Genomic DNA, 25,233 nt, shown 5'->3' with positions numbered 1-25,233 from the left:
AGTGTTCAGTCCATTTCTCCAGGATTATGTCCTATCATTAATCAATGTGGTTCCATCAGCACTGAGTAGTTGAGATTCACCATATGTCTTTGGCCCATAAATAACCTTTAGGGAATTATAAAAGCATTTTGGTTTGTTACTATCTGCATAAAGTTGAATTTCATCTACCTTATTACTGAGTCAAGAGTCCTACCACTTTCTAAGCTTCACTTATACTTTACTATTGATGGAATTAAATGATAACTTCTTAAAAAAGAATGAACTATCCTACCAGTAAACCCTGTGGAGCTCTCGTTTTTCATTTATCAACTTCTGTATTTCCCCATCATTTTCATCAAACCAGTTTCAATGTTTGTGAGTGTTCTGGCCCAGCTGAGCAAATACAGTGCTATACACCAGATCTCTGAAAACTGCCCACTCTTTTTCTTCACCACTTTTTCCAACTGTGTATTGGCTCAGTTTCCCTCCAAGTTTCTAGTCAACATTCTTAAAAGTCTACCAAAAGGAGTGAACAACAGGCTCATAACAATGAAATTGCCATTTCTAGGAAAATGCCATGCTACCATCCTCAGTGCCTATGTACCCACCATTATGAACACTAATGAAGTTACAGAAAACTTTTATGAAGACCTACAGATCCTTAGCATTAGTGTACCAAAAGAGGACAAGCTACTAATTCTGGATGACTTTAATGCTAGAGTAGGCTCAGATGACCAGACTTGGTAGGGAGATCTTGGGAGGAATGGAGTTGGAAACAGCAATAGCAATAGTTACCTACTACTGAAGACTTGCACATCTCATGAGCTTCTCATCACAAATTGCTATTAGTTAAAAAATGATTAGTTAAACCCTGCCATATAGATGGAATGAAATATCAATCACATATGAGAAAAGGTGAATATGAAAAATACAGAGAAGCATGGGAAAACATATGCAAAGGAAGAGGAAAGGGTATATTGGGAAATATAAATGTTATAAAAATAAAACATTAATAATTTAATCTAAATATGCCCTCATAATACAGAAGCATAGAATTTGAATTCAAAGATATCTCAGAGGTCAATGTAGTCCAATCTTATGTATACCTGAAGTGTATACCTACATATTTACCTGAAGTATATATTTAGTTTACCATATCCCTAGAAAGTAATCATCTAGGCTCTGCTAAAAGAATAGGGGAGTCAGTGCATCTTGAAGCAATTCATTTTACTTTAGCCCTAATTGTTAGAAAGTTCTTCATGTAGACTTGAAATTTGCCTCCCTGAAGCTTCTACCAATCTGGAGATCTCCTCCATTTTATAGTCATTAAATCACTTAATGACACTTCCTATGTTTCCACCCTCCAGGTCTTCTTTACAGGGTAAAAAATATTCTAGTTCATTGAATCAATGCTCATAGAGAATCATTTCAAGCTTTCTCATTATCCTCATTGATTTGTTCATTACTTACCACTATCCTAATATATGATACTCAGAATTGAACTTAATAACATTAATATCATATACTTAATTAATTAGTAAATATTTATTAAATATTTCTAAGGCCAGGTGCTATGCTAAATACTAGATTCCTAAGTGCTAAATTTAATCCCTATGAATTTTCATCTTATTGAATTTGGGTCCATCATTTAAAATCTTTTGGATCCCATGTCAGCCAATACAACCAGCTATAGATCATTCATAAGTTGTATGTGTACCACCTTATCTCTCATGACAGCATTGGTAAAAATGTTGACCAGAACAGGGCCCCCCAAAAGCACCTAAAGACACCTCCCCCACAAATGTGGCATTCCTGAATCTCAGGAATGTCATGAATCTCATGTTGCTGATTCTTGGGATACTCACATCTTGGTTGGACATATCCCAGTATGGTCTCTCTCCAAATGACATGACTTCCCACATGACGATACCATAACTCCAGACATCACTGGCAGAGGTAAATTTGCGGTAAGCAATGGCCTCTGGAGCTGTCCATCTCACTGGGATCTTCCCTCCCTGAAAAAAAAAGTCCAGACTTTTTTATGGCATTGTATTTACCCCAAGACAATTATTGTAACCATCTTTCATCCTGTGTGATCTCTTATTTTTTGCTTGATCTCTAAAGCTAATCTCTCTTTTCCCTTTAGAGATAAAAACTTCAGATTGTCCACAAACTCTATAAAATAGTATGTGTTGCTGTCTGGCCTTGCAGAACTGAGATCATAGTGCATCAGAATCGGAAGAAATCTGCAAGGTCATGTAGCCCAATCCTTTCATGATGAGGAACAGATTGAATCTGTAAGATAAGAGAGCTGACAAGTAGCCATCCTGGGACTAAGGCCTTCTTATCCCAAATCTGACTTCAAGTCTATTTTCCTTGTCTCTTTATTCCCTCATCAAAAGAGAACTGGGTTAGAAAACTGTAAAAAGTAAACAGTATTTTGTAAGGGTACTTGAGAACCCTCCCTCTCCTTCTCTCATAAAATTATTCTATTTGATCTGTCAGGGATTCAGATAATGGCAATAACTAGACCTCTGTCTTCAAGGAGCTCACATTTGAATAGGGGAGACATGATGCAAATGACTAGTTACAAATTATATATATATATATATATATATATATATATATATATATATGAGGTAAATGGAAATTATTTTCAGAAGGAAGGAACTTTGGGGTTTGGGGGATATGAGGATGAGTAGGAATTAGGATGAAATTTAATCAGAACTCTATCACAGTTCCATTGTTAAGTCTATTTGAAAAGCCCAAGAATAAACAAATACAACTGTTTTTCCCTTAACCACCCTAGTAATAAAATACAAAGGTAAAAGATGTACTAATCCTGAAAGGCTGGGGCAGTTTTTGACTTATCTTATTGTTCTTGCACTCTTCTGGGGTTTAGAGATAGTGATCTGATTATTTCTATCCAAGCCCTCCTATTTTATGCCTTAACAATAGTATCACTTTAATTCCTAGACTATGCAGGCTTTTATCTTTTATTACTAGCTTTCTCATCCTTAAGAATTCTGTCCAGCATGGTGCTGGTAGACTGGTCCCTAGATGTGTAATCTTTAGGGTCTTTTCTCCCTTTGTGGGACATTCTTCCAAATTTCCACTCACCTAACACTTGGCTCCTGCTTCTCTATTCTTTTCCTCTATTCTTTCTGGAAAGATTTGCAGAACCTATCTTATCTTAAAATTTAGAGTTTGATTTAAAATGGGGGGGGGGGATCTTGAATGACCTGAGGTAGGAAGTATACAGACTAGGAGGCATTCTCTGAGTCTAGTTTGAGACTATTATCTTAACTCTATTGTGAGACATGAGATATTCTCTTTTCTTCTTCAGGCCATTTTTAACAGATACCTTAGAAACCTTTAGGCTCAACTAAGATGTTAAATCTCCTATGAAATCTTCCCAGATCCCATTCCACCTCCAGCCAGATAAGAATGCACCTTGTTTAACACTTTTGCCTTGTATGTTGCTGATGCTTTTGTATGTTCATAAGAACATATGGTTTTGGACAGTAAGAGAATTTAGAGATCATCTCAAACCACCCATTTCTATATATATATAAAGAACCTGAAGACTAGAGAGGTCAAAAAAAGTGCTCCAAAAAAGTGCGGCTAGGTGGTGCAGTGGATAGAGCACTGGCCCTGGAGTCAGGAGTACCTGAGTTCAAATCCAGCTTCAGATATTTAATAATTACCTAGCTGTGTGGCCTTGGGCAACCACTTAACCCCATTTGCCTTGCAAAAAAAACTAATAAAAAAGAAAGAAAGAAAAATAGTACTCCAAGTTACACAGATAGGAAGGAAATGAGCCAGGATCTAAATAATACTCCAAATCTTGTACTTATCACTATACCAAACTACCTCTACCATTATTCCTTATAGTTATCTGTGCTTATGTTTGCCCTATTAAGTTGACAGTTCCATAAGAAACAATAGGATCCTTTTTAAAATTTTCTATCTCAGTCTCTAGGATACATATATACAGTAGGAAATGCATAAATGCTTATAGACAATGTATGAATGAAGCCAACTAATATGGGCATGCTCACTCAATATGCACTATAAATTCCTCCAAATTTAAATCAATGTGGACTTTAGAACTGAAGGGCATAAAAGTGTGTCTGTTTGAAGGGGATACAGAGCTGAAGAAGCCTGCTCTTGATTTATCTTCTCTCTCTCTACTAGAAATTGGGCTATTTTTACATTGGCTGTTCTCCCTGAGCTACTCAACTGTACCAGGAATACTTATTTGACTTTCTCCAAAATACTTAAAAAATTTATAAGTGGTTAATCTGAGCAAGAGAAAGAGAGCAAAACATCTAATGCATTTTTATCTAAATTCCTACCCTAGGCCTGATATGAATAAAGGAGATGGGGTTCGACCTCCCTAGGCACACATCCAGCTTTCTGCAAAGAAGACAGTCTTGATTTCCCCTGAGAGCCACGTCTGGTTTCTATGGTGGTGAGATGTCCGCAGCTCAAATGCCAGCAGACATGACAAATGCCTGAAGGGTTCTTTTAGGCTGGAGCTGTGACAGGATCTTCTGTCTGCCCCCTCATTCCCTCTCCACCCCAACCTCAGATTTAAATGAATCCCTTGGTTGTATCTAATGATACCAAAAACAAAAATCAACCTATCACCCAGATATTTTCAAATATCCCAATCAATGTCATGAAGATTAATGAGAGATTGGCTGGCTTTGTTACTCATCTCCTAGACATGTGGTATGGTGGAGATCAAGCCTGAGTGCCTGTTCCTCTGGGGTTAACCCTGATTCACTAAATAGGTCATTCCCAAATCATAATAAAAAGTGGGAGTTGGGTTTGAGGGAGCTTATCAGTGTGGCTCTAGCTATGAGCATGTTGGTGCATCAGCCTGCTTGTACATGTAAGGAATGGAGAAAGAGAGGGAAGGGGGGGAGAGGGGGGAGAGGAGAGAGAGAGAGAGAGAGAGAGAGAGAGAGAGAGAGAGAGAGAGAGAGAGAGAATGAAGAAATGTTTTTACTCCTCAAACTCTCTATAAAATATATAAAAAACTAATAGAAGAAGAGAGTAATTGGGGAGAGAAGAAGGGGGAGAGAGAGGGAAGAGGAAGGAGGAGAGAGAGGGAGAAAAAGAGAGAGAGTGTATGAGAAGGGGGAGGGAGAAGAGAGAAACTATAAGTGTGGGTATGTTTGCATGTATATATGTTTTTGAATGTGTGTGTATGTACACACACTCGTGTGTATATGGTTATTCTGAATTTCAAATTTGTCATTTGGGAATCTGAAGGTATCCTCATCTCCTCCATCTGAAAGCAGATGCCACAGGCTGTCAGTGACAGCTGTAGGGCTGCTCTCCTTGCATGTAAAGTAGGTGCTTCCATTCCTTGGAGTGAGGTTCCTCACGGCCCTCCTGCCACCCCAGGCTGTTCGGCATCACTAAGCACGTAAGCTCCCCCTGTCACTGGGTCCCTTCTCCTGAGGAAGGTGGCATCGGCATGGGGAGAGGAGCCACTATGACAGCTTATCCTGAGCTGCCTTCTTGCTCAACCAAGACCAGCAGGGAGCTTTAGCCTCTGAGTCAAAAATGACAACATTTTGAGCTGGTGGAAGCTCGATGCTGGTTCCTCCCCAGCCTTCTGCTAGTAAGAAACTTCAAATTTTAAGAACTGCTTTTGGATGCTCAGAGGTAATTATTATAATAATTATTGTAACTTGTCTTCAATTTTATTCTGAGGATTCCCCTGAGGATAGAGGAAGAGAAAGTAGACTCAAGGCAGACACAGTGGATATAGAGTGGTCCTAGAGTCAGGAGGACCTGAGCTCAAATTTGGCTCAGACACTTAACCCTGATTGTGTGTGTGTGTGTGTGTGTGTGTGTGTGTGTGTGTGAGAGAGAGAGAGAAGACTTACACTTAAGAAGAATTTATGTTAGCTAGAAGTAAGAATTGCTAGTCATCAGTGAAAGTCAATGAATACAGAAATTGATGAGCAAAAGGAGTTGCAGAATCATCAATTTTCCCATCACATCAAATTGTCTTGGTTTTATACTTTTCTAATTGAATGGTGTAGGTGAATATTGGCTATTGACATATTTTATATGGAAATTGAGAGGAGTCAAAAGAATTTCTTTAATTTTTTTCATCATGTATGTCAAGTTTGAAATAACATTTTTTAGCTTCTGTCAAGTTGTTTAAGTCTCATTGGAAGAATTACTGTATAATGTTTTTATTTCTTCCTGAAATGAAGTTGTGGCACCTCTTTCTTTGCACATTTCTTGAAATTAGTCAAATCCCCTACATGGAATAGTTTCGATGTTTGTCCTCTCTACCAAGCAGAGATATGAATGATAAGGTCACTGCAAGTGGTCTTATTCACCTGGAAGAATTTTGGTTTCATATGTACAATGTAATGAAAATCCCCCATTTCTGAGGAGCATATAGCAAATGAGTCAGTACTTGTGTAAGAGAAATTGTTCAAAGAAATGCTTAAAAATATTTTACTTACTCATGTCTCTTAACTTAAAAGAATCACAAGAGGATATTACTTAGAGTTAGAAGGAACCATAAAGATTAATTCACTTGTGAGAAACTCAAATAGGAAAGGGGATACTAAACCATACATAAAGATCCTTGTAGATAATATATTGACTTAGATAACAATCTATTAAGATTATCTATTTTATTGCATTTTTATTTATTTAAAATATTTTAATTACATTGTAATTTGGTTTGGGCTATACTAGGGAGTATAGTCAATAGCAAGCACAGATATGTGTTTGACATGTCTGCTTTAGTTCATCTTCCCTTATTTACAGATAAGGAAAGTTTAAGTGACCAGAACTAAGTTTAAGGTTAAGTGATCTACTCATAGTCACGAAGGTAGTAAGCCAGAACTGAGATTTGAATCCAGGTTCTTCTGGCTTTAAATTCACTGTCTCTGTCTGACTCTTTCAACTGATGCTTTCTACATAGTTATCTGCTCACGAACTTTTCATAAGTTACTCACTATCTCATGAATCAGTTCATGACATTTTTGGACTTCTTTCCACTGGGATATTAACTTTGAAGGAGCCTTAAGAAGTCACTGGGTTTAATCTCTGGGCCATCTCCTTAAGGGCCATCTTCTCCCCCCAGAAAACTGAATGCTGCCCCTGGAAGAGTCCCAAGTTTTGAAAGACAAGCAGTGGACTTTTACTGCCCAGACAGATCTTCACATTTCCCAGTCATATCTCCATGCCAAAGTCATATACCTTTCCTCCACCTCTTCTCTAATTCTCCTTTATGGGTTGTCTTCCACATTAGAATGCAAGGTCCTCAAAACTTGCCTCAGATACTTATATACTATATGACCCTGGGTAAGGAAATTGCCCTTGTTAAGTCTCAGTTTCTCATCTGGAAAATGGAGATGATAATAACACTTACATCAAAGTGTCATTGTGAGAAGCAAATGGATTAATATCTATGAAGTGCTCTGAAAATCTTGGACCACAGTATAAAAATTATCTTTCATGATTATCTGAACTCAAAATGGGGATAGGATGCTTGCCAAAGTAATCTCACAGTGTTCTTGGGAGATTCAAATGATATAACCTATGCAAAACATTCTAAGTCACTATACCCTCATTTAATAACCTCATCAGATCCCATGAATTCAGTCATTATTTCTATGCAGATGACCTCCAGAATTATATATTCAGTCTCAATTTCTCTCCTGAGCACAACAGCCTATTAAACATTTCAATCCAGAAATTCTTTAGGCATCTCAAAAGCATCATTTCCACAACAAATTCATTATTTAGGAACAAAATAAAAACAAAAAACTTTTTTTCTTAAAGGAAGACAAGTACCCTTTGACCCAGCAATACCACTACTGGGTCTATACCCTGAAGAGATGAAGAAAAAAGGTAAAAACATTACTTGTACAAAAATATTTATAGCAGCCCTGTTTGTGGTAGCAAAGAATTGGAAATCCAGTAAATGTCCTTCAATTGGGGAATGGCTTAGCAAACTGTGGTATATGTATGTCATGGAACACTATTGTTCTATTAGAAACCAAGAGGGATGGGATTTCAGGGAAACCTGGAGGGATTTGCATGAACTGATGCTGAGTGAGATGAGCAGAACCAGAAAAACACTGTACATCGTAACAGCAACATGGGAGTGATGTTCAACTTTGAAGGACTTGCTCATTCCATCAGTGCAACAATCGGGAACAATTTTGGGCTGTCTGCAAAGGAGAGTACCATCTGTATCCAGATAAGGAGCAGTGGAGTTTGAACAAAGTGCAAGGACTATTCCCTTTAATTTAGAAAAAAAAAACAGATAGCTTATTGTCTGATCTTGTTACCTCTTAGACTTCTCTTCTCTTTAAGGATATAATTTCTCTCTCATCACACCCAATTTGGAACAAGGTACAAATATGAAAACAAAGTAAAGACTGACAGAGTGCTTTCTGTGGGGGGGGGGAGCAAGATTGGGAGAAAAATGTAAAACTCAAATAATATCTTTAATAAAAATAAATTTAAAAAAAATAAAGGAAGATAAGGATCTAAATGTAACTTGTGATAAAAACAACTATCTTTGGAAGGAAGCTGAAGAAGTCAAGAAAAGGAAAATCCTTGGTAAACAGAAAATCAGAAATTCAGAGCATAGGTACTGGACTCTCATAAAGAAAGTCAATGTCATGGGACCAGTAACTAAACTACTTTCTTACACTTGTAATCAACTTTAAAGCTAATCACTTGAACTCCATCCACTTCCTACTTTCTCTAAGACATAGCTCTGGCAATTATCTCTCTCACTCATGCAGTTTCTTCTTTACCACTATTTCTTTCCCATCTGTTTATAATCATTCTGAGGTCTTCCCATTCCTTAAAGACTTCTGTCTACTCCTTCATTGCTAAACTTCTGGAAAAGGTTTTCTACACCTGATGCTTCCACTTTCCTACAGTCTATTTTCTTCAGTTCCTCAAAATTGAGCTTATATCACCACTACTCATAATATTGGAACTTCTCTCTCTAATTATCACTAATAACTTCCTAATCATCAGATTGAATGGTTTTCCATTCCCAGACCTCAATCTACTTGACTTTGTAGCTTGAGGATCCTTCTCCATCATGGTGTATTCTCTCTCTCTCTCTCTCTCTCTCTCTCTCTCTCTCTCTCTCTCTCTCTCTCTCTCTCCTTGTATTCTGAAATAGCTCATTCTCCTGATTCACTTCCTGCCTCTTCCACTATTTTTCCTATCTCCAGCCCTGGTTCTCATACTCCTAATGAGCCCAGGAATCTTCTCTACTCTCTCTTTTGTCTTTTTCATTGACAATCTCATTTATTTCCATAGTTTCACTTAATACTTCTATAAGATGACTCGCAGATCTATATTTGCAATTTGACCTTTCTTTTAAGCTACAGAATAGCATTTCCAACTGCTACAAAAAAATACCAGACACTACGTGGATGTCACACAATCACCTCAAGGTCAACAGGCTTATTTTCTCTCTAAATCTGCTCCTCCTTTAACTTCACTCTTTCTGTCTATGGCATCACCATGTAGAGTAGGCTTCTTCCAGTCATCTCTGTCAACATCAACTATTGACCAACTATCATTAGTGGGATAGCAAACTAGCCTAGTAGAAGCAGCAAGGAACCTTAAGGGAACCAAAGGTGGCAGAAAGTGTCAGGTGAGTCAGACTACTACTCCCCCATCCCTAAGTCTCAGGAAAAGCTAGTCCAGAACCTTGAGTCCAAGAGAACTAGGAATTACAATTCACTGCAGAAGACTAATTCTGCTTCTAGCTTGGCTCCAGTAGCACTTGTTCTAGATGAACAGGCATGGGGAACAATTTTTTCTACTGAAGGCCATTTAAATATTTATAATATCATTTGCAGACTATATTTGGTCAAACAGTTAATTCATTCCTAAAAATCTGCTAGATTTATTGAATTTTGAGTCCTTTTTGCAAGTTTCCTTGTTAACACCAGACCAATATGGCATAGGGGCTGGAGGATCTCCATCCCTGATCAAAAAGACAGCCATTGTGGAAATAAACCTAGTAACTGTCACTGCAGGTGCTGAGGCTTCCAGCTCCTCCTCCATAGCTACTAATGACCTAGAAAGTAAAGTTATTTTAAGTAAAATCCCTAGTACTATCAAATGAGTCAACATCAGAAATAGATATGACTTTACTGATAGAAATGACATAAAAGAATTTGCATTACCATCTTCTTTGTTGCTTTGCCCTAAGGACCACTGTGTTTATTTATTTATTTTAGGTTTTTTTTTGCAAGGCAAATAGGGTTAAGTGACTTGCCCAAGGCTATACAGCTAGGTAATTATTAAGTGTCTGAGACCAGATTTGAACCCAGGTACTCCTGACTCCAGGGCCAGTGCTTTATCCACTGTGCCACCTAGCTGCCCCCACTGTGTTTATTTTTTAATCTGACTTGAAGCTGAAGTTTTTGTTATATGTTATCTGTCTCTATTAGAATGTGAACTCTTTGCTACCAGGGCCTATATTTACATTTCCAGCATTCATTCATCCATTCATTTGTTCTTTACCATTTACCAGTTTCACCATGTTTATAACCTTGAAATTGTCTTTGACTTCTCACTCACAGCATATCAAATGAGTTACCAAATGCTGTCAATCCTATTTCTCCCATATCTCATGATTAGATCTCCCCATCACCATTACTACCATATAATAGAGGCATTAATCATCAATTGTGTGATTTTTTTATTTTTCTCCTTCCTGATCTCTCTTTATCTTATTTTCTCCCTTCTTTCTTATGCAAAAGTAATTTAATACTACTACTAATAATAATTAGCACTAATAGAATACTTTAAAGCTTATAAATTTCCTTATTTATTATCTCATTTTATTCTTAGGAGAACCCTATGAGGAAGAAACAATAATTAACCCTATTTTATAGAAGAGGAAACTGAGGAACAGATAGGTTAGTTATTTTGTCCAAAGTTACACAGTTAAGGAGGTACCAAAGTAGTATTTGAATTTAGATCTTCTTTATTCTCAGTCCATTTTCAATTCAAAACACCTTACTTCTCATTATAGAGTTGCATAACAAAGTGCTCCAAAGAGGGAAATTTCTATATTAATTCACTGTAGTTGAACATAGGAGAATATTTAATGATGTTTTTAGAAGAGAGAACATAATAAGAAAGAGGGGAAAGTGAGATCTATGAGTCTTTTGAGAAGGAATCAACTAATATGATGGTAAAGCATGGAAATTAAAGACTACCTATAGAGACAAATGGAGCTTCTTGTTTACTGATATTAGGGAAATGACTTGAAAATTTATTTATGGATTAGGGTTCAGAAACAAACAAGTTTAGCATAGTGTATATAGAAACAGGATTTGACATTAAGAAGACTTGGATTTGAACCATGCCTTAAACATTTACCAATAGCTATGTGACTGGGCAATTTACTTAATCAATTTGTTCCTCAGTTTACTCATCTTTAAAATAAGGGATTTAGGCTTAATGATCTTTAAATTCTTGTCCCACTCTAGACATCTGATCCTGAGCACATTTTATCTGATGACCTAAAGGTCTCTCTATTCCAGTTTAACCATCTCTGAATCTAAATCCCCGGACTTCAATTTTAGTCAATTGATTCAACTTTCTCTCTCATACTAAAACTTTTACTGGAGTAGTTGACATTTCCTTTCCTCCCTCTCCTCCTTCACACCCTCTGGTATCTGTTGGTCAAAGTAGGATAGCCTTGAATAAACCCAGGAAAACTTGAATAATTTGAAATCTGGCTACACTAAAGATTCCAGGTGCAAACGGAAACTGGAAACAAAAGAATCAGGCAAGTATGAGACTCCTTCAACAAGAACAGGATCAGTTGCTTTCTGAGAAAAAGAAAGAAACCTTATTTATCAAACCCCCAGGAGCTTGTTTGGGTGTGGATGAGAAAGTGGAGCTGTTGGTTCTGATGGTGGTAATAGTAGGGAGACAATGTCAGTTTGGTTGAATAATGTCATATTTTTTCCCTGCTGAGAGACGTCACCAAGTGGCCTCCCTGGTCTTTACATATAAAAACCTACTCTGTCATCTATATATTTTTAGCTAATTTATACCCAAATAGATCTTTTTCTGGTTGTTGGAAAATGAAGTTGGGACCTGAAATTACCCTTCCCAGTAGTTTTCAGAAAGGCTTTAGCTCAGGGTTGAAAAAGACAGGAAAGACTAGACTGTGAATCTTTCTCCATTTGTAGGTATTCAAATCACATTTTTCTATTACAAAGACCAAACTCGTTGTGTCATTCATTTTTGAAGTGCAGCTGATGCTGCAAGGGAAGTTTTGAAAAACATCCTATTTAGAAACAATTTTGTCTGCAGCCAAAACTGTGTCTTTTTTGTGCATTTTTCTCTCCTGCTATTTCTTTTCTGTTATTTGGCCCATTTGCATGACAAACAGGATCATTGTCTCCCCAAACTCACCAGTTCCCATCACTTATTTCCCACCTAGGGTTCTAATTCTCTCTGTGTTGCATCATGATCCTTAGCAAGATAGTAAATTACAGTGTCACCAATGAGATTTCTTCTTCAGGGAAGAAATAACCAACAGGGCCAGATGAAGTCTTGAAAGACAGAGATACCATTTTCATGCAAATATCCTACATACCAAGAACAAGGGAATAACTTCCCATTATAGTGGCTCAGTTGAAATTCAATAATACAGTGAGAAAAGATAACTACTGAGAAAGAAATTTCTCATGTTTCTCCTTACCTAATTGCTTTGGATTTCACCCTAGTTAGTAGGGCAAAGGAAAGGACTTGGGTATCTTTAAGTGTGATGAAAACTAATGATAGTTATTCCAGAATTTAATTCTTTCAATTCAATTAAATATATCAGTCTCTCAATTCAATAAACATTTATTAAGTAGCTACTATAAATCAGATCTCATTAGGTCTCACAAATGAGGTCAACCAAACTAGAATAAAGCAGATAATGGTGGATTTAGAAATATACGAGTAGATTTTAGACTATAAGTACTAGTGAGCAAGACTACATATTGCTAGCTAGCTCTTCACTCACTGCCAAAACTATAAAGGTTTGGTCCTAGTCATGACAATAATTGCCGAGTGAAAATAGCAAATCTGTATGTTAGAACTGAAATTAAGATGCTGATTTTACTTATCAGTGCCAAACTCCATTTTCCTTTGACTGGGTTAATATAGCCATAATGTCAAGCTCATTTCCCCCTCTCTACCTTTCTTCTTTCTACTCTCTTTCCCATCTCTCCCTCTTTCCTTACTGTCTTTCTTCCTCATTCACCCTCTGACTCTCTCTCTCTCTCTCTCTCTCTCTCTCTCTCTCTCTCACTCTCTCTCTCCTCATCTCTTCATCTTTTTCTTTCTTATCCCTCTCTTCCCTTTTCCTTTCCTCTTCTCTTCCTTCGTTCACTCCCTTTGTCTCATTCTTTTATTCTCCCCTCCCCTTCCTGCCTTTCTTCTTCCCTCTCCTCTACTCTCTCTTACTCTTCTTTCCTCTCCTCTCCTTTCTTTCCATCTCATTTCTTCTCTTATTGTTTCTTCTCCTATCATTTCTTCTCTTCTCTCCTTTTTTCTTTTTCCTTCTCTCTTTTCCTCTCCCATCTCTTCTCTTCCCCTCCTCTCTCCTCCTCTCCTCTCCTCTCCTCTAATTACTTTCCTCTCCACCCTATTCCCTCACAATATTTTCCTCTCCCCTCTCTTCTCCCCTACTCTCTCCTCTCCTTCTTTCCTCTTCTCCCCTCCCCTCATTTTTCTCAACTCATAGGTTCTAAATTAGCAGCAAAGTATTTTTATCTTCTCATAGTTCTATAAAGTCACTATGGAGATTAGCTCCTCCAAGCTACTATACTTTGATTCTACTCTTACTGGTCTTAGGATAATAGATTCAATCAGCCCTACCTTCTTCCCTTAATGAATATAGTGCAGAAAGTTTCTTCCCTGCAAACCCCCATGTCCCATTTATCTACTTTTACAAAGGTTCCACATTTCTGTATTTACTCTCATTATACAGTCATTAACATACATCAGCCCATTCTCTGCCTCATTTGGGTGCAGATTTTCTTTAGCCTAAGGTTCATACCTAATTCCTTGTGAGTTTGTTTCCTATTCAGGCAATGTATTCAGAATTGAAATCCTCTTCTCAAACTCTGGTTACAAGAGGATTTTATTTTCTTGTTCCCACATGTCAAATATTCCTCTAACCAGGACCCATTTTGGAAATGGGGGAAATGGGGATGTTTAGCTTGGAGAAAAGAAGACTATGTGCATGGTGGGGGTAAGAGACATCTTCAAGTTTTTGAAGAACTTAATGCTTGGGACTTAGGCCCCGAGAAGGCAGAATTCAGAGTCCTAGGTGAAAAATTAAAAGAGACAGATTTAGATTTTATGTAAGGAAAAAGTTTCCCCAAATTAAAAATGTCAGAGAGTGAAATGGAGCACTTCATGTGGCAGTAATGGGGCAAAGCAGATAAAGCTCTGTACTTAGAGTCAACCTGAATTCATATCCTGACTGCAACCTTTCCTAGCTGTGTGATCATGGGCAAGTCACTTAACCCTTCAGTTTCCTCATCTGTAAAATGAGAGTAGTAATAGAAAATATTTCACAGGATTGTTGTATCAAATGAACCAACATCTGCAAAGTCTTCTGCAAACTTTAAAATGCTATTTAAAACCACTTTAAAGTGTTATAGAATTAATTTCTATAAATATATAAATATCAATATTATTGTTGTTGCTAGTTTTATTAGATTTCTTCTCATTGAAGATTCTTTAAGGAAAGTGGGATGATCACTTATTGGGAGTAAGAGAACTATAGAGAGTATTATTTTTCAGGTATGTATTAGAATAGCTGGTTTCTGAGGTTCCTTTCAAATATGATATTTATCATATTTCTCAAGATAAGGCCCACTGCAATTCCAAAGGACTCATGATGGAAAATGCTATCCACATCTAGAGAGGGAACTGATGGATTTTGAATACAAAATGTTTTCACTTCTTTTTCCCCACTTTGGTCTATTTGGTCTATTTCTTCTTTCAGAACAAGATTAATATATACATATACACATAAAATACATTACATATATATATATATACAAATATATATATATATATATGTGTAAACTAAAACTATAACACATTGCTTACCATTTTAGGGAAGGGGGTGTGGAAGGAGGGAGGGAAATTTAGGAAATCAATTAAAGATGAATGTTAAAGATCTAATATGGAAATATGCTTAACATGATTGAAAATGTATAAACTAGGGATGGCTAGGTAGCACAGTGGATAGAGCACCAACCCTGGAGTCAGGAGGACCTGAGTTCAAATCTGCCCTCAAACACTTAATAATTACCTAGCTGTGTGGCCTTCGGCAAGCCACTTAACCCCATTGCCTTGCAAAAAATCTAAAAAAAAATGAATGCTGAAAACTTATCTTGGAAATATACTATTATGTGGAAAAAATAAGTTTTAAAATTGTTTTTGCATGCAATTGGAAAAAGAAAAATACTATTTTAAAATAAATGAGATCCCCTGTTAACACTCCCGAATAAGTATAAAAGACTGGAATGCAATTTTCCATAGCAAAAAGCATAGTTCTGATATCCTGAATTTGAGTTCCAGCTCTAATTTTTATTAGTTATGTGACTGTAGGCAAATCTTGACCTCTGTGAGCCTCAGTTTTCTCATTTGTAAAATGGGGGTGGTAATACTTAAATGCAGTTATGAATAGGAAACAAACCTTGGGTGTTATGTAAGAGCAAGATGTTTCTAAAAAATGGAATTTCATTAACTCCCTCTTCTTACAGTATATGGTTTATTTTCTATTAGGGTGTTTTGATTCAGGGAAATAGTTCTCTTCAGGGTCCTATGCCTTCTTATTCCTTAATTACTTTGCTTTCATCGAATACGGACTTTTTAATCCACCTTTGACAACTCACCCTAATATGTATTTTAAGTGTATTTCTTATTAGCTTTTTAATTGAATAGCAACATTTTTATGCCTCTATCAATATCAACTATTCATACCTCCTTCCCTTCCTTAAAAGCCATTTAAAAATAATTAGGTACATTAAGTAGCTCTGCTCTTCTGGCCTCCTGAACTCCAATCTTTTCTTTGAGGCTGCCTCTCTAGCTGACAACTTTGGGTAGCTATAACCAAGTCACTTAACCATTCTGTCTTATTTCCTTCACCTTCCAATAAGGATAATAATACTTAATTTTCTCAGAGGGGTGTTATGAGGATCAATTAGCTAATGTTGGCAAAGTACTAATGCTGGAAACTGCTATTCATGTCATTTGTTATCAGATCTGCTTTCATCTGCTGCTGCCCATCCTCTCCATCCATGCTGGGATGGCTGCAGAGAAGAGAGAGTTTAATACACAGCCTTTTATTCATCTCTTCTTTTGAGGCAACAGCTCAAAAAGGAAGGAAGGATAAAGGCGACCTGATAAATTGGATGAACAACCTTCCTAGGAAGTCTTCAGATAGTAAGATTTCCAACAATTGCTCACATTTATAAAGCTTTCTACAATTTACAAAGTATTTTACCTATAACTCTGTGATATAGGTATTGCCTATATTTTCATTCCCAGTTTACAGATGAAGAACCCAAGACTCAAAGGGGTTAAAGTGGTTTGCCTAAATCCAAATAACTCTATCAACACCAGAACTGAATTCAGGTCTTTTGACTCAAAATTCCAGACTCTTTCAAGAATGTCTTACATGTAATCTATCCCATTAACTTTGAAACATAATCAACAAAATAGCTTCCAAAATTAATTTTGAGCTACAAAATATCTCATATATTTGGGTTGTTCTTTTTTGGTTTGAGGATACTTGATTTTAAACAGAATGACATATAAATATATATATATATATATATATATATATATATATATATATATATATATTTTTTTTTTTTAAATAACCCAGTAACCATTAATCTTCATTCAATGCCTCATTGTGGCATGCAGGTGAACAATCACCAGAAGATTGGCCACTAGATAATAAAATTCTTTGAACAGAACAATTCATGAAACTTCAATTCCCACCTCTGTGTTCAGCCTCACTCCAGATTTGGATGACTAATCCCATCCTTAGACAAAGAAACTAAAAGAAGCTTTCCTTAGTTTTACATTCATTTCCAGCCATTCTCATTTCTGATCCTATCCTGATCCAGTTATTCCTTATTTTCCCTTAATCCCCAGTAGAAATAGATTTTCTGCCTGAGCTTAGTAGTTTCTCCATTTCTTGATACTAAACCCTGCCTATCTGTGCTTCTGGTGATTACTTTCTTGGATCTTTGATCACTTGCTCTGTTCTTTCTTGGTAAGATTTTCTGACCCTTGAACTTTGCTTAGGGATTTGGGCTAATGGCATTTGTTTCCCACTTGTGTTGTTCCCTCCTTACTGAATTCCTCCCGTTTCTCATAGAAGCAAACCTGACTTTGATATAAAAAAAATTACAAATATGTAGGTGTCAGAAATTAACATGCCTTTTCTGAAATTGTTCTCAGATGTGTTAGAATAATTACTAAACTTCTAGTGGGATTTCTGATTCATAGAACAAAATAAAACATGAAATGGAAGGAAGAGTCTCCACCTCAGGGGCTTCACAGAGAGAGATTTGCTGAGTTAGAAGAGATCAATGATATCTGCCCTCCAGAGTGCAAAAATATGAAAATAGAATACTGCAAAGGCCTGTCTGAGCTTGAGAAAGGTAAGGTTAATCAAGGGAATATTTTTTTTGTGGAGTGGGGCTGGGAGGGACAGAGGAGACAATATTTTTTTTAAGTCCATAGCACCAGGAAAATTTTACGTGTTATAATTAGCTTTTTTCGATAGACTAATTGAATAAAAGATGCAACTTTCACCTTTTCTTTGAATTCAATCAATTGTCTAAAGACTAAAAATTGACCTTTTCTCCAACAGTTAAATTTAGTGATATAATAACATCTAAGAGGACAGTTTTGAAGATGCTAAGTTTCTAATGTTTCTATTTCCCTTTATTTAACATTTAGATTAAATAATCTACTCAGAAATAGGAAGTTGGACTGAGTGTGGCATATGTCTGTAATTCCTCCTATTAAGACTGAGCTTGGCAGTCCAGAGCTTCAGTGTGTTAAGCTTCTCAGGCCTATGTACTGCGCCCTTCAATAATAAAGCCAGACTTCTGGGAAATGAGGAACACAGGTGGTGCACATATGAACATTTGGAATGGAGTTGTCTCTACATTTGCACATCTCTTTTATACATATGGATATCTCACAATTACTTAACTTAGCAAACAGGTTTGTAATAAATGGCTACTTTGATATTTTAACCCTTTATTGGTAAAATAATGAATAAAAATTAACAACTGAATTCAATAAATATGTCATAAGTGACAATGGTTCTCCCACTTTAGCTCATGCTCATTAAATATAAAACTGAGTTTATTAACTTTTCCCATAATTCCTTCCTTCTGACATTACACTTAGTCAAAGCTATCACCATTCATCCATTATCCTTACTTTGAAAGTTTCCCTTTATATTTAATTTTTCCTTCATCCTCATTCTCTAAACTTTCTATAATTTGCTTCTGTCCTCATCATCATTCAATTGAAACTGTTCTGCACTGTAAGTAATAATCCCTCAACTATCAAAGCCTTTTCTTAATCCATTTTTCTTAACCCCCTCTTTAACAATGTCAATTGATTGATTGACAATGTCATTCATCCTCTCTTTGATACTTTTGCCTCTTTGAGATGTTTATGACACTTCTGTTTCTCCTCCTACTTCTCTGAACACTTCTTCTGAGTTTCCTTGGTTGCATCATCAACAGAATCATGCCTGGTAACCATAGGTATCCTCTAAGGTCTGACCCTGGGTCCTCTTTTCTTTTCTCTTTATATTCTCCCTACTGATTTCTTGAACTGCCATAGATAGATTCATTGATCATCTTTATGCAAACTCTTCTCAGATTTATCCTTCCCTCTCTCCTGACCTCTGATCTTGCCAATGGTACATCTCAAATTGGATTATTCTATAGATATTTTAAACAAAATATGCCCAAAGTCAAACTCAATTAATTTACTCTAAAATTCTCCCTGCCTCCAAAATTTCCTATTACTGTCCAGGGCACAGCCGTATTCCCCATTACCCAAGGGTCCACAACCTGGTTGTTATTCTAGAGTCCTTATTCCTTTCTTCCTATGTCTGATCTTTTGCCCGTTCCTGATGACATTACTATCATAACATCTGTCATATATGCTCCCTTCTTTTTTAAACAAATCCATTACTGTGGTTCAAATCCAGTATACATTGACTAGTACAATAATTTGTTTTAATGTTACCTTTGCCCTACCTCAAGACTCTCCCCTCTTCCATCCATCCTCCAATCACCTGTCAAATTGATCTTCCTACAGCATAGATTTAACCATTTCATTCTCTATTTAATAAATTCTATTAGTTTTCTATCACCTCTGTGATCAAACATGATATCCTATGTGAGTCATTCAAAGTCCTTCATAATCTAGTGCCTTCCTATCTCTCTAATAGTCTTATACTCCAAGTACTATCCAATACAGTGAAACTGGATTTCTTGGTTATTTCTCATCCATAAGTGTCTATCCCCCTCCTCTGTGGACTTTTCATTGGTTGTACCCGGAAAGATCTTCCTCCTCATCACTGCTCCCTAGCATTTCTGGCTTCTTTCAAGACTCAGTTCAGAGGCTGCTTTCTGCAAAAGCCTTTCCTAGTCACCCTCATACTTAACACATTCCCTGTGAGATTCCTTCCAACTCACTACAATAAGCTATTTGCATTTTGTCTTACTGACCTGAATGTGATCTCTTTAAGTGTGGGGACGCTTTCTGCCTTTATTTACATACCCAGAACTTAAGACAATGCCTAGCATATATTAAGATAGAAGCTTGCTCACTTAACTCAACTGTCATTAATTCTTCTCTGTTCACCTTTGCAACATGACTTGTATCTTTTATCTTACTCTACCCCCCCATCTTAATAAGACATTTATTGTCATCTATCTAAGCTACTGAAGCTGTATTCTGATGTTTTTGTTACATCTACTTTCTCTTCTGCACTAATATCTAATATTGATATAGTACTTTAGATATATTATTTCCTTTGATCCTTACAATAACCCTGTAACTTGCTGAAGATCATAGAGCTAATATGTGGTTGAAGCAGAATTTGAATACAAGTCTCTCTGATAGCAAATTTAGTGCTCCATTTATTGTACTATCTAGCAGTTATTTTACTTCAATTATCACCCTCTGACAAATTAATCACTTATACCTAGGTCTGCTCCCGATATTCTTCAACTTAAAAATCTTTCCAAGTTCCCTTTTGCTCTTACAAAGTTTATAATTTTTGTTTTCTAGGATCTCTATAATCTTGTCTCTCCCAAGCTTTCCTGCCTTTCTTTATATTATTCTCATCCATGTATCCTGTTTTCATCTCTTGAACATGCACTGAACTTTCGAATCTCCATTGCTTAATCCTAGAATGTTACCATATTGTCAGAAGGTGATAACCACATATTAGCTCTATGATCTTCAGCAAGTTCCAGGGTTATTCTAAGGATCAAAAGAAGTAATATATATCTAAAGTACTACATCAATAATAGATATTAGTATAGAAAGGAGTGTAGAGGTAACAGCATTCTCTTAATCCTAGAATTTTTTCTGCTAAATCCCCACACATCCTGATTCATCATCACTTCCTAGAAGAAGGCTTCCATGATCTTCCCTGTCAATGATGATATTCTCCTTCATAACTCATCTCAGAGTACTTTTTTTCTGTACAAGCTATATTGCAATATGCTACATTATAGCATTTTATATTATTATTATTATTGATGTTCATATGTCTGACTCCATTTTATGGGGTTTACTTGATAAAGATAATGGGGTGGTTTGCCATTTTCTTCTCCAGTGGATTATGGAAAATGGTATTGTGTTATATTAATTATATAACATTGTTCCATATCATATCTTCAGTCACTTAGTATGTTAAAACTGTATTATATTCTGATCCCCTTGACCCCCCTCTTCCCCTCTAGTCAGAAAATTTTAGCAGGAAGTAAGATTGCAAAGGAGAAGTTGGAAAGAGCATACAGACTGTCCCATAAATCAAAGGAACATAATCTACAAATTTTATCATATATAGCTAAAATTCATATTATGATAATATGTGTTGATTCAGAGTAAATCATTTGGCCACTGCTTGTCAAAGTTTCTGGATCTATACTATATAAATTTCAGACAAAATTCAGACCTCTACAGTTCCAGAACAACAGAACATCAAAAATGTGCTAATAACTTTGGGGTGATGTCTTAAGTTTTGTTCATAAATTTGAGATGGTTTGGATGTGTTATTGAAATAACTATAAGTTGGTTCAGATAGCAGATTGTTTCCAAAAATAACCCCAAACAACAACCCCCCCCAAAAAAACTAGCACTAGATAAATGAGACCTCAAACTCCTCTATCCCCCACTCTTACATCCTCTCAAGGTTCATATTGCCTACTACTCCTTCTGTGAATCCATGGTTAAGTGAATGATACTCTGTCTCTCCTTCTCCACACTGCCTGCTTTCTTCCACCCTTCTATTCCCTGTCTTCATCCCCTGTCTGCTTCTGTACCACTATGGGCTTTTGGCCTCATGACCTCTGTGTTTAATTAAAATGCCCACTTTCCCACAGCCAATCATGATCATCCTCAGTGAATAAATACTCAAAGAACCAAGTGTGCCTGCCCCCATTTCCTAATTTCATAAATTATCAATTCACCTTATATATTAGGTAAAGCTTGAAATCACAAAGATCCAGGTTCAAATCCTATCTTTGATAATTTGTTTACCTTGTGATTCTTGGCAAGTCACTAAATCTCTAAGTGCTTCAAACCACTCCCTTGAATTTATCTACAAAGCATATAAAATGATACATGGATTGGAATCTTGATGGTAGAAGCCTATATTGGGAGTTCCTTATGTTGATGAAATTAGAGATTCTTTATGAATTTGTATACATTTATTTATCAGATGATAGATTTAGAAAGTTAGGTACTTCTTGAAAATGAAAACATCTTCAAAACTTAGAAAATAGAAGGACTTCTTAGAGGTCTATCTGAAAAGTACTCTACCTGCATCCAAATTTGCTAGGGAGAGGAAAAAATGAAAGCATGGCATGTTCAATAAGAAAGGTTTTCCACCTGGACACAGAAAATCCCCATTTCCGAAAAGCCAAGCTGCTAGTGGGGTGAAATGTCTTGTACTCATAAGCAGACTAAGATACTACTTATAATTTACGTGCCCCTTTTTTCCTTTTATCAAATGCCCAGATGGCTTGTATTCTCTAAGTGAACCATATTAGTTGTATTCTACATGGATATTTTCCACTGAAAATCTTCTCTTCTGTTTCTTCCCTTCATGCTTTCTCACAGGGAAAGGGTTTACTTGAATGCTTTTGTGGGAGGATTAAAATGAAATCTTCAACTGAAAAACCCTTCCCACATATTCCCCCTGCAGCTAAAGGAGCTGAAGAGTGAAAGTTATCGGGATACCCTTTGATCAGCTATTCTCCTGCCCCCCTTATTCTCTCTCTCTCTCTCTCTCTCTCTCTCTCTCTCTCTCTCTCAATCTGTCTTCTCCCCCTCTTTCTGACTCTATTGTCTCTGTCTGTATCTACTCCCTCCTCTGCTATCTCTACTTCCTGCATCTTATGAAAAATTCTTTGCTCAGATTTCTGAATTTTTCTTTCCCAGGAGAACTATAACATGTCCTTTCTTAGATCCTGGTATATTCAAGTTGCTTGGGTCTGTTTAGAAAATTATTATCACCTTTATTTACTAACATAGTTCTTATGTTAAAGGATCTAGGAGCCATTTACTAGATAAACAAATCAAGTAATAAATATTTATTAGACCTATAATTCTTTGCTCTCTTGATTTCTGTATTGGGTGAAAGTCCTGCTTCCATAATGGGACCCAATGACCTGCTACCTTATGAAACACACTGATCCTACATGTATTGGGATAACTTTCCCACAATGTATGTATGCCAGGGCTTTAATACATATACAGACTGCCTAAGATGGAGTCATCTACCCTTAAAGATACCAATGACCTACTTCTAGGAGAAATATTCTATGTTATCCTACTATGTAGGTAGGAATAATGTCTTTCCAATGGCTGGGTAGCTTGAACTGAATGTTACATGCTTAAATTTGACAGAAGCACAATTGTTCTTGTTAACCCACAGAATTGGCCCTATGCACTAAACTGGATGAGAGAAAATACCCTCTCCTCCTTAGGCCCTGTAGCTCCAAGAAATGAACTAGGATGGGGTGGAGTTGGGATTGGTCTTATTTTGTTTATCTTCTCCAGTCTTTCTGTACCATTTGGGACTTTCTTGGCGAAGATATTGGACTGGCTTGCCATTTCCTTCATTTTACAGATAAGAAAATTAATGCAAACATTAGTGTGTGTGTAAGACTAGATTTGAACTGGAAGATTTGTCTTCCTGAGTCCAGTCACAGCACTCGAGCCCTTGCACCACCTAGCTGCCCCACTAAGACATGCTGCATCTCTCTAACAGGAAATCCAAGAAAATTACATTAGCACTTGTAGCCAGAGCCTAAAAGAAATCTTTCTAAAGCCAAGGAGCATTTTAACCATCTAAAAATAAGTTAGCCAAATTGTCAGGAAAAGATAGTGAGTTCCATGGGGTAAGTGTAACAAATACCAAGAAGAGGATGAGGGAAAACTAGCTATACATGAACAGAGCAGAGCAGAGCTGGGATTAGAAGCAGATAAACATTATACAAATCAGTGAGTACATATTGCATCATGACATAATCCTTCCATTCGACCAGCAGTGGTCTGTATTTGGAGGGTTTCTATATCTAGCTCTAAGCTCCACAAACAAGAAGGTACATTGATAACTTGGGGAAAGCTTCAGTGATTAGCCTCAAAGATAAATGAAGGGTTTGAAAATAAGGCCAATAATGGAAGGTTATATTGAACTTAGAAAGAAATAAGCTAACAGACTACTGAATGCTGGACTTCAAGTGTATGGAGGGCTCTTTCTTAGCACAGGAGAACAAAGAGCTTTTTTCCCCCTTTTCCACTGAAGACTAAGCAAGCAATCATTTTGTCTTTCTTTCTCTTGGGGATCAAGACATCATTATAATAAGTGAGCTATCAACCAATCCACAGGTATTTATTGAACCCTCTATACTGGATGTACAGAGAGAAGTGAAGGAGAGAAGAAACAAAGAGGTATGAAACAAGGACTAGGGGTGTGCCATGGAAGCATGACATTATTTTAGGCTATTAACATCTTCTCCATCACTTTCTTAAATCTAGATGGTTAACAGAAACATTTAAGCAAGTTCAAATCTGTAACTGCAGATTTCAGAGGTATAAATGCTCACATCCAAAAATTAAACAATGGATTCTCTGGAGACTGTATGGGCTGGCTCCAGCATACCTCCAGCATGGACCCTACTGGGAAAAAAAAAGCCTAATTGAGGAGATACAAAATAATCTGGGGGGGGGGTGGAGTGGGAGGGAGGACAGGACAAACAACTAATGCTATAAGGTAGAAAATGCTAAATATCAAATGAGTGTCTAAGATAGTACTTTTAGAGTCCAGAGAAGGGAAAAGTCTGGATACTAGGGAAGTAAGAGGAGGCTTCATTGAAAAGATTGCCCTCAGTATTTGGAGAGAGAATCTGGCTATATTCAAACTATGTTCAAATTCCAGTCCTGCCACTTAATGGCTGAGTGAACTTAAGCAACAAGGTTTTCCTCTTAATAACCTTGATTTTTCATCTGTAAAATGGAATAATCAAGGTTACATTATCTTCTTCAGAGGCCATGAGATATCATTTAAAGTAATTTTTAATTACAGAGCACTGTTAATATAAAGGATTAATATTAAAAGTTGTTAGGAGGTAGAGAAGAAGGTAGAGCATTCTAAGCAGGAGTAAAAGCAGGGCAGGATGGGTCTGTGTGTGTGTGTGTGTTTGTAGTATATTCAAGAAAAGAGTGGAATCGATATTTAGAGTTGGAAGGGATCTTAGAGACAATGCAATTCAATTCTTCTTTTTATAGACAATTGGTAAGAGATAAGGGGGCAGCTAGGTGGATAAGTACTGGGCAAAGGCTCATCTTTCTGAGTTCAAATCCAGTCTCAGATACTGACTACTTGTGTGACCCTGGGCAAGTCAC

The 25,233-nt window shown here is 36.7% G+C and overlaps 1 protein-coding gene across 5 annotated transcripts in view; it reads right to left on the bottom strand.

Moving 5' to 3' along the window:
* Window positions 1-25,233, bottom strand: part of EPHB1 (EPH receptor B1) — an 890,754-nt gene that overhangs the window by 20,317 nt on the left and 845,204 nt on the right. For all 5 annotated transcript variants that reach the window (XM_074214828.1, XM_074214827.1, XM_074214825.1 and 2 more), the window contains one exon: window positions 1,845-1,994. In XM_074214828.1, coding sequence (XP_074070929.1) covers window positions 1,845-1,994 — 150 coding nt within the window. The remainder of the gene's footprint in view (window positions 1-1,844; window positions 1,995-25,233) is intronic.

This window comes from Macrotis lagotis, chromosome 1 (genome assembly GCF_037893015.1).
Source record: "Macrotis lagotis isolate mMagLag1 chromosome 1, bilby.v1.9.chrom.fasta, whole genome shotgun sequence".
Lineage (NCBI taxonomy): Eukaryota > Metazoa > Chordata > Mammalia > Peramelemorphia > Peramelidae > Macrotis > Macrotis lagotis.
This window is presented reverse-complemented; position numbering and strand designations above follow the sequence as displayed.